Source organism: Aplysia californica, unplaced genomic scaffold, assembly GCF_000002075.1.
Source record: "Aplysia californica isolate F4 #8 unplaced genomic scaffold, AplCal3.0 scaffold00160, whole genome shotgun sequence".
Lineage (NCBI taxonomy): Eukaryota > Metazoa > Mollusca > Gastropoda > Aplysiida > Aplysiidae > Aplysia > Aplysia californica.
This window is the reverse complement of record NW_004797430.1, coordinates 1924-12268: the sequence shown is the minus strand read 5'-3', so window position 1 is coordinate 12268 and position 10345 is coordinate 1924. Positions and strand designations below refer to the sequence as shown.

At 40.0% G+C, this 10345-nt stretch overlaps 1 protein-coding gene across 1 annotated transcript in view; it reads left to right on the top strand.

Annotated features, from left to right (window-relative positions):
* LOC100533409 (insulin-like 7) overlaps positions 1-223 on the top strand; it is a gene marked incomplete at its 3' end in the record, with an annotated part of 26960 nt that extends 26737 nt beyond the window's left edge. The window contains 1 exon segment of the mRNA NM_001204692.1: positions 2-223. Within this exon segment, the coding sequence (NP_001191621.1) occupies positions 2-223 (222 nt within the window).
* Between the last annotated feature and the right edge of the window lie 10122 nt (positions 224-10345).

The following is a 10345-nucleotide window of genomic DNA, read 5'->3' as shown; positions in this document are numbered from 1 at the left end:
AGCTCTAGCACGTCTGCACGCCAACTTCTGCCTGCTACTCCGCTGGGCCTACCCAGAACACTTTCCCATGGGAAAACGATCTGCTGACCGGGCAGCCCACCATCCGCCCACAATCACTTCCTCGCCCACCATCCACGGCATCCCACTGTCCGCTCTGGCCGATGTGTCACTTACTGACCACGAGCAGCTCAGAACGATGCTATACCCCGACGCCTCAGGTGAGTTAACAGTGGACCACAATGACAAAAATGTTTCTCGTTTTTACGCCCCCATCGACACAGTTTAGGTTGTTTAGGAGATGGTGAGCTTCCGGCCCTGCTTGTCAAGGCCAACCCAGGCTGAGAGGAATACAACATCCCAGAGAAGAAAAAAAAGAGATACTCGGTAAAAATGTTCTCCTCACTTGGGAATCAAACTTGGGCCTCTTGCATGCGACAGCCAAGCACCTAACCGGTACTTCTAAGACGCTTGTAAGGGGAAAACGCTGGCAAAGCAACATTTTCAAGTTAATAGAAAATGAAATTTCCAAGTTCCAAACACTTTGATTGTTTTTGTATTGTCTTATTCTACTTCAGGTGTCAGGTCTAGAGTAGATATTGACCATCATTGTTCTCTATTTCTTTGTGTTGTCAGTCCTCCTGATCAGCTCAATATTTGTTCTCATTGGGTTTTTTATTGTAAGCTCCAATAAAAACGGTATTGAACTATTTTTAAGTGAATCACAACGGCAATAAATCAATAAATTGGAGTTTGTGACTTGGATCGGTTATTTGTTTCTTCTTTGTGATCGTCAGATGCAATTTGACTAACAGGAAGCTGTTTTATACTCCTGTTGCCACTAAATATATCATTAAGGAAGCGGGCTGTTAGTTCCAACCCGGGCTAAGAGGGATATAACATCCCAACAAAATGACGACATACTCAGAAGAATGTCTCCCAACATAGGAATCGAACTCGCGTCTTCTACATGCGACAGCGAAGGGCCTAACTATTCCTCCATAGATTCAGGTATTCACAGACAGAATCTACCCAACCATGTGCTACCTGGAAGACAGACCCTAATTGTGTCAAAGGGAGTGTAAAATATCTACAAATACAATATTATTCCGACACGTGCGGCATGACAAATACCAGTCGTTTGTGTTTCTCATTTTGAATAATTCTTGTTGCATGGCAGGATGTGGGAAATCCATAATGAGAGCCATCAGAAAAAGGCAATTGGGATTCTTTGGCCCCCTAAATAGATCAAATGGACAAGAGAAAATCGTGGTGCGTAAAAAAATAGAGGGAAAGAAGACAAAAAAACGGTACACAAACAGATGGCCTGAACCATTTTGTAACGAATGACACAAACAGAAAAACTGAGCTAATCAAGAAGGCAGACAACAGGAAGGAATGGGTACCATGATCGTGAATGTCTGCTTAAGACCTGACACCTGAAGAAGAAAATTAAGTTACCAATATCCGGTGTCAAGTTCTTTTGGAAGGCAGACTAGGTTGTCATTTTAAGAAGATCCATGAAATGTTCATCAGTGATCTCTTTCTCTGAAAAAATCACACCATTTCTACATCAATAGCTGGGTGCAAGACTCTGACTAGCGCCAAATTTGGTGATTGTTGGAGCATTGCTTGGGGCCATTGATAGGCAAAGGAACAAATTAAGTGTTCGAATTCGCGCATGAATGTACTCATTGTACGACGGTGACTCTTTATTGCAATATCACATTGAGGTGGACATATGGTTTCTTCTGAATAGCTAGACCTATCACCTGCCTTGTTTATGCACTATTACTGACGGGTTTTCTCAGGAAGGTAATATCGTGATGATTTTTCTGTTCATCACAAGTGTGGTAAACAGACGGTTCGTAAACTTCATACCCAGTTGTTCAAAAGGGAGGGGCAGGGGGCTACATCTGAGGGCTATGTCCTTTATTTGTGGATCACATGTGCCCACGTTTCACACATAAAACAAGCTTAGTGAAGAGTCTTTAATTTCACAATCAAATTTTAGGTTTAAACAAAAAGTATCGTTGCCATGGATATCGCTACCATATTAGATATCGTTGACATGTCATATACAGTTACTACCTCCCTTATTTTCAATGGAAATAGGTTGTCTTTTTGCATAAATGTTAGCAAACAGTAGCTCTTCTAAATGGTCGGTTGAATTTTTTCTAAAAGAATTAGAAACAAATTTAATTAATCTTTTTCTTAAGTTTCATCCAAGGTTGCATCAAATCGGTGAACGTCAACACTCCAGACACCTACAACAAGTTCTATCACATATTTTGAAAATTCAAACACAGTTCTATATTGACACATCTTCTCTTCTTCTGTGAAAATGTTATGACGATCGGATGAAAAATGGTGGAGTTATTTTTTTTAAGTATATAGAAAAACGGCGTTTTGAGAAAACGGACAATGAAGAAAAAAATAAGGACGTAATGAGGATATGGTGGTGACTAACATGCCTGATATGGGAAAACATAAGGCTTTAGGGGGTTCTTATATGATGAATCAAGAGGTGTAAGAGAGGCTGAAGAAGTCAAAAATGCTTATATAGCAAAATCCATAATTTTGACTCTAATCGGTAATGTCTGGTGTAGCCCCCTCCCCCCTTTTAACACAAGAACCAACCACATCGCCATGGTGGTAATATTAAGAGACGAAATAGAAGAAATTGTGCAATTATAACTGAACATTTTGCAAAGATGCTGACAATACGTATATAGATTCTAGGCAGATCTACAATCAAGCAGATAGATTGTGTAGACAAAAATATTTCAAAAGGTGCAATGTACAAAATAAGTTTAGTGCTTTGGAATTTTTTGGTTGGTTGGCTGGATGGTTGGTTGGTTGTTGTTGTTGTTGTTGTTGTTGTTGTTGTTGCTGTTGTTGCTGTTGTTGCTGTTGTTGTTGTTGTTGTTGTTGTTGTTGTTTTGTTTTGTTTTGTTTTTAAGTGCGAGTAAACAGAAGCACATCGTTACAATAACTGTCGCTTAGCGATAGGTGAAAAAAAATAAAACATCCTGTCAAAACGTACAGAAGGAGAGAAAAAAAATAAGACCTGTCAGAGGTGCCCTCTTCGCCCACATCCATCCATTAGTTGTAAACACTATTCTTTTGCAGCAGACAATAGAATTCGTTCATTATCGGTCTACGTTTTATGTGTGAGGAAGATTGTAGACAAAGTTCTGTCTCTGCCGACGATTGTTCGGGAGTTCGCTTCACCAGAATTACGTAGGTTTATCTGCTCAGTACCTAGTTTTGAAAAATTTGACGTAAAAAATGTTGAGTTTCACAACAGCATGCAATTCTTTGAATATCTTGATAGCGACTCCGAATAAACTTACGATTTTAATAGAGCAGATAGATCGTTTGGTTTTTGACCTCATGGTCTTAGTAACTTAAACCGGCCAAGAATGTCAGATGAGACTGTAATTCTAAGGTAGTGAGTTGTCTATACTGTGTCACGGCGCAATGGAATCATGCACTCGTCAATTGTTGGGCATATGGGGTAATTTGTATAATCATAGAGCCTGTTCGTTTGTCTTGCTTTTTGACGAAAAAATACCCATCTGTCCTGTATAGAAGTTCAAATTGAAGGGGGTGGGGGTTGACTGGTATCAGGTACAATAAACGAAAACATGATCGCCACAAATTTTGTGATTGCCAAAGCTTGGGTGTCATTGAAAACTGCAAATGAACAATTTTTGTGTCTTTCACCAACGTTTTCAAAGCAGGAACGTGCTGTTAAATGGACAAAAATGGATTTCAGCCACAAAAATAGACAAAAAACCGACAAACTTGCCCAACGAGCGGGAAAATATCGCATTCTTGGATTTTATTATTTTGACCCGTGCCTGATTTCACTGCGATGCCACACATAAGTACTATGAGGATGACGAGTGTGAGCCTTTTGTTCTGACGTCAACAGACAGTTCCGACATTTCCCTCGATGTTCTCAACGCGCATGACAATTCCCCTTTTGTCTTAGTCTACATGTTGAAATGCCCGTAATACAAAAGTTGTTTTTCTTCTTTTTCTTTTTTTTTTTTTTTTTTTGGGGGGGGGCAGTTTTTCCATGCATATCGAACATTTATTAGTTGAAATAAAAATGAAATAGAATTATACTTTAATTTATCTCCTTGGGCAAAATTGGTTGGCAATAGCCTTACATAATATACATCTTGTTATTACACACACGCACACATATATATTATAATGACCAACTTAACATAATACAGAATAATAAACCAATACACCCAACCAACACCTAATCGCTTGTCGTCACTGTGAGCGGCTTATTTTCAGGCATGGTTTGTCTTTCTCAAGTACACATCTCAGTGGCCACCTCCCTCGCCCAAAAGGCATGCTTGACATAACAGTGAGCCCGAGCTCCCTGACCTCTGGGCCAATGGATTCTCGTGTTGGGAGAAATCAAATACCTTCCTGTTTATTACGAGGGTGTGAGGCTCCACTGATATGATTGATAGAACTGATGTACGGTCTTCAAGGAGCAAAAGAAAAGAACTTAAGCATTCTTCTTCACTCCGTTCCTCTTCTATATCTCAAGGGTAATCACTACTCTTCAACCTTGATTGTTTTTATTACTTCGCAGAGCCCCGTGCTTTAAGACAACCACATTCAGATTTCGAAGATACTCTACATTATTATACTGACTAGAGTATGTTCAGTTTTATGAGAAATTAATATTAAACTTTCGGCAAACCATCAATAATTTATTCAGAAAGGCAAGTGTCACCCATGTCTTGGTGCTGTTTCAGCCAGTTTTGCCCAGATGGCGGCCGAAGCCTACTCTTATCGATTTTAGGACCACCATCAATAATATATTTATTTTAGGACCACCAAGATAATATTATATTCAAATTGCGAAACTTGCGCAAGGACCTCCGATATTTTTTGCTATAATCTGAGACGGCAATATGTTAGATCTCACCTACCTCCATTTAATCTGGCATTCCAGTCCTAAACTTCATTTCTGATAATAGCGCTGTGCTGCTACGTTTGTTTTCGTACCTTGTGAAGATGGCATCAGCAGAGGTCACTATTTACGGCAGGAGGCCAGCTTTGATTAACTTTATTAACTATTAGAACATGGGAGGCCTTTACGCACAGCCCATTTTGTCATCTAAGTGTTCAGCTTTACAAACGTCCCTAAAACTCTGCACCTATTTAATCTATGTCCATAAAATAAACACCAAACTTGGAAGAAATAGATGATGATCCAAACAATGAGCATACATTTTGATTGTATGTAAGATGGGTTTGCTGAGGTTTGGCAGAATTTCTGCTATGGCTATAAACAACCGAGCGATGCCGTGAACAAGCTGAATTGACGCTCCGTATCGTATGAGTTAAAACTCTATTAACGATTTGATGTCGAGATCGGGTTGTTGTTGTTGTTGTTATTCGTTTTTGTTGTCGATTTGCAGGGGGTGAGAGGGGATGGGGATGGGGGGGAGGGCTCTGGCGTCTTTCAGGGTGTGAAATTTTCATACTATGTTTGGACCTTCTGAACCCAAAGCGTTATGTCCATGCTGTGAAAATTGCAGTGCCTGGGGACAGATTGACATGTGGGAGAGCGGTGTGACTCTGTAAAGCTGGGGGGGGGGGGACCACCACCACCATTCGAAACGTTCTTGTTCTATTTCCTACATCCGCGGTCTCCACTCTCTGTGGGTCCACATGTGGGTTGTCGTGAATCACGTATGAAAGACACGTTTCTCTATTTTTCTAGAAATTGGGGGGGGGGGGGTAGAAAATTACTTTTACACACTGGCTAAATTATATAACGTATTCATGAAGCTGTTTTTCTTAGAAGACTGAGAGTAAAGAGAAGAAAATACTATGGGCGGTTGGCAGGTTCTTCTACTTTCCTACCAATCATCTATCGTCTTTATCGTTCCTCCATTCTTTTGTATCTTATTCTTTAGTAACACATTTAATCTGTAGCATTTATATTTGTGTGGCAAGAGCCGTAAAGCTATTTTTTTTCTTCTTCTTCTTCTTCTTCTTCTTCTTCTTCTTCTTCTTCTTCTTCTTCTTCTATCCCGTGGTTGGTGCAACCGTGGGGGCACCACTGCACCTGAAAACCAGCTCTCGCCATCTATTTTTGTCCTCTGCTTTCCTCAGATTGTCACCCATCGTCTTTCCTGTCCACTCTGTTATGTTGTCCCACCATCTCCTTCTCTGTCTTCCTCTCTTTCTCTTTCTTTGTACGGTTCCTTGCAGGATTGTTTTGGCAGGTCCTGTGGATCTTGTGACATGCCCATACCATTTCTCTTACGAAAGCTCTTACGAAAGGGATAAAAAGACAAGGACATATAGGTGTCTGCGGTGTAAAGAAGATGTGAGTTCTGGAGTAAAGAAGAAGTCAAATAAATGCTTTTAGGAATCATTCTGACCGAAAGGGATTATAAGAGACTTTTTAAAATTATAATTTAGTAGAGAAAATAGAATACCTGATAATCTTTTTAAAAGTTGTCAATAATGTTAGAACCTCATAACCAAAAGTCAAAAGATCAAACTAGTTCAAAAGTTCAAATAACTGTGAGACATTTTTAAAAACCCATCTCGTAATACAGAAATACAACTAATAAATACAGTGGCAGCTAAAAGAAGAAAAATGAAATATTTCGGTTACAACAAAAATTAGGGACTTCGAAAGCTGTATGAGGCAATACTTTCAAAAGGCTTATGAGTTCTGTACAATTAGTAAAACTAAAACTGGCAACAGAAACGTGGTTTTTTACAAGGTTGTAGGGAGTTTCATGAAAGGAATAGAAATTAAATGAGTTAGTGTTGTAAAAAAAATTAAAACCTTGCGTCGGTCGGTCACAAATAAGCACAATTAGGAAGAGACAAAATAATGTAGTTCCTTTGACACTTGAATCGATATCAAGGTCTGGAAGATATAAGGCAAAAGAGGTAGAGGTATGATTAGAATGACTAACCTAGAGAGCATGAACTGATGGTTGACAGGAAAAGAAGAGGATAATGATATCGTTTTTAGAGAGCGTTCGAGCAGAGACATGAGTGGCAAACCATGACCGTATGTCAGTTTCAGTTCACGAAGAAGAAGAAGAAGAAGAAGAAGAAGAAGAAGAAGAAGAAGAAGAAGAAGAAGAAGAAGAAGAAGAAGAAGAAGAAGAAGAAGAAGAAGAAGAAGAAGAAGAAGAAGAAGAAGAAGAAGAAGAAGAAGAAGAAGAAGAAGAAGAAGAAGAAGAAGAAGAAGAAGAAGAAGAAGAAGAAGAAGAAGAAGAAGAAGAAGAAGAAGAAGAAGAAGAAGAAGAAGAAGAAGAAGAAGAGGCGGAGGAGGAGGAGGAGGAGGAGGAGGAGGAGGAGGAGGAAGATGAGGAGGAAGAGGAGGAGGAAGAGGAGTGGAGGAGGAGAAGAAGAAGAAGAAGATGAAGAAAAAGAAGAAGAAGAAGAAGAAGAAGAAGAAGAAGAAGAAGAAGAAGAAGAAGAACAACAACAACAACAACAACAACAACAACAACAACAACAACAACAACAACAACAACAACAACTTCAATAACAACAACAACAACATCAACAACAACAACAAAACAACAAGAGTAATTCAATCTAGAATAACCGTCCGTTCTGTTTGCCTCAAATGTAATACTGGTGACAGAATCGTACAAGGATGTTTATGTATATAAGGAAAGAACGTTCATTGTGGATCACACCACTTTGACGTCAGAATTCTCTCGTATTTGTTTGTTACGTCGAGGATGTGACATTTTTTGGTGGTTGGCAGGTGCTCTGACGCGGTTTGCTCCTTCTTTCCTTTCAAAGATCTATCGTCCTAATCAACGAGTATCCCTGTTCCTTTTTTTATAACACCTTTAATCTTCGGCACTTATATGATCTTTTGTGTTGCAAGTGCCTTACTACTTCCCAGGGCCTTATTAAAACTAAACTAAGTGATATTCCGATGTGCGTTTAATAGTTCGCATTGATTAAATCGTGAGAACTATGTCCCCCCAAGACACAAAAGCACGATACTCTCCCGTGAGCTTCTCAAACTCCCACAAAGGTTTCAGCTGAAAAACGCACTGAAACTTTTGATTTAGCTTAGTTTAGATGACTTGCAACACACTTGGGCGAAGATTAGAAGCGTTACCAATATAGTAATATAGGAATAAAAGAAGGAGCAAACCATACCATAGCACTGACCAATGTTTAAAACTGTGAATGTTGGTGTACTCATTCCATCGTTATTGACTAGCTGCAGGACGTTAGTCAAGAAATGATTGTGATTTTTGTTTTGTTTTTGTTTTTGTTTTGTTTTGTTTCGTTTTTGGGGTGGGATTCGCTCCCATTGACACAGACAAAATCATTTAGGGAGAGGGCTTAGATCCTGCCTGTCCGGGCCAACCTCGGACTGGGAGGGATACAACGTCATAGTAGAAAGACCGAGATGCTCTATGAAAAATATTCTAACACGAGAATTGAAATCGGATCTTCAGACCGCGAGGACAAAGCATATATGATATTTCTTGTTATGTTAGTCCCATCTTATACAATAAGAAAGCATACATTTTAATACGAGTATTTTGCATAAAATGTTTGCTTCACGCGCTAGATGATGACCTGCAGATTTTCTGGGGGATGACCAAACAAAGAAAGAACAATTAATTAAATCATTTTCTGTAGCATCCTGCAAATGTGTTTGTAACTGGAGTATAACTTACGATATGAAATATGCTGCTCCCTTCTCCCTCAAACCTTTCAAGGCAGAACGTGTCATGAGTTATTCTTCACAAACAATATGAAGTTTCTTTGTATTTCACACACCTACTAAAGAACTGTCCATGGAAAAACTCAGGTGTTTACCACATGCAGGTCTGCTAAATGCCACAAATGTAATTAGTCAGCAGGTGGTAACGTGGAGAGTTTGCTGAGAGTATGACATCCGTAAAATAGGTGTGACACTTGCTGCAGGTCACAAATAACTATTGACATCTACACCTGACCAGCTCCCCCGGGTTGTTTTGTTTTTTTTTTTGGTTTTGTCTGTTGGGGTGTCGTTGTTGGTTGGGGGGGGGGTTGGGGGGGGGTGGTTGTGAGTTACGGCGCTCGCAACTGCATAAGGTCATATGAGCGCGCGGAAAAGATTAAACATTTTCAGTTGGTAAGAAATTTTGTTTGCTAACATCCCCACGACAACAAAACTCAAAATAATGAACACCATATTCATCCCAAAAGGCCCCTACCAATGCCAAACATGGACCACAAACAAGACATTAGAGCAAAGAAAACATGTGAAATGCGATGCTTTAGAAAATCAGTAAACAAGACCAGGCGGGACAAAATTAGAAAGGCACAAATGGTGTCATGCATCACATCCAACACCAAAGAATAAAATGGTTCACACATCTCCTACGATTACCAACACACCATCCAGCACAGCGTGCCTACATTAAAAAAAAGTCGATGGCAACAAGGCTAGAGGGCGACCGAGAAAGACCTGGATAGATGGAGTCAGGGAAACATTAACCACCCACGGCATCCCCCTGACCCAAGCTCTCCGGCTGGCGACACACAGAGACGTCTCTTTCTTCCCGCGACACTCAAAAGAGTGTAAGCAGCGGATAAAAGTAAAGTAAGGAAATTTTGAATTTTTCCCCGGTGGCGACCAAAGCCTACTCTTATCGATTTTGGACCACCAAGGGATCTTAAACGTGCGTAATGTGTGCACGGGTCCTCCGAGATTTTTCGCCATTGTCCGAGAAGGTTAGGTGTAGATCTTTCCTATCCGAAGATCAGGGATGTGGCTGAAAGACAGCAGTAAGAAAGAGCCAAAGAGAGGAAGTAGAAAGACTGCAGAAGGAGTCAGGAGCCCAGAAGGGGGGTAAAGAGGTGAGGGTGCGAGGGGCAGAAAGTGGAGATGAAAGCAGACGACAGAACATTGTTAGAGAGCAGGAAAGAAGGTGAAACAAGACAATATTAGAGAAAAACATTTTTTCAGTCACTACCAGGATTCAAACCTGGGACCTTTGAATAAGAGGCGAAGACCTTAACCTCTCGGCCCCGAGAGCTCCCTCAGCTGCTCCTGACAGAGAGAATTTCTACTTGAAGTATATACAGTTTGCTACCTCAGAATTACAAACATCTATCTGACATTTTTGGCAGTTTTGAGCTACTTGGACCGTGAAGTCAGAAACCCAATGTTCTATCAGCTCTATCAAAATCGTAATTTTATTCGGCATCGTTATCAAAATATTTAAAGAATTGCATTTTAGAAAAGCTTGACATATTGTGAAATTCAAAACTGTTGACGTCAAATCTCTCAGAATTAGACTCTGGGAAGATA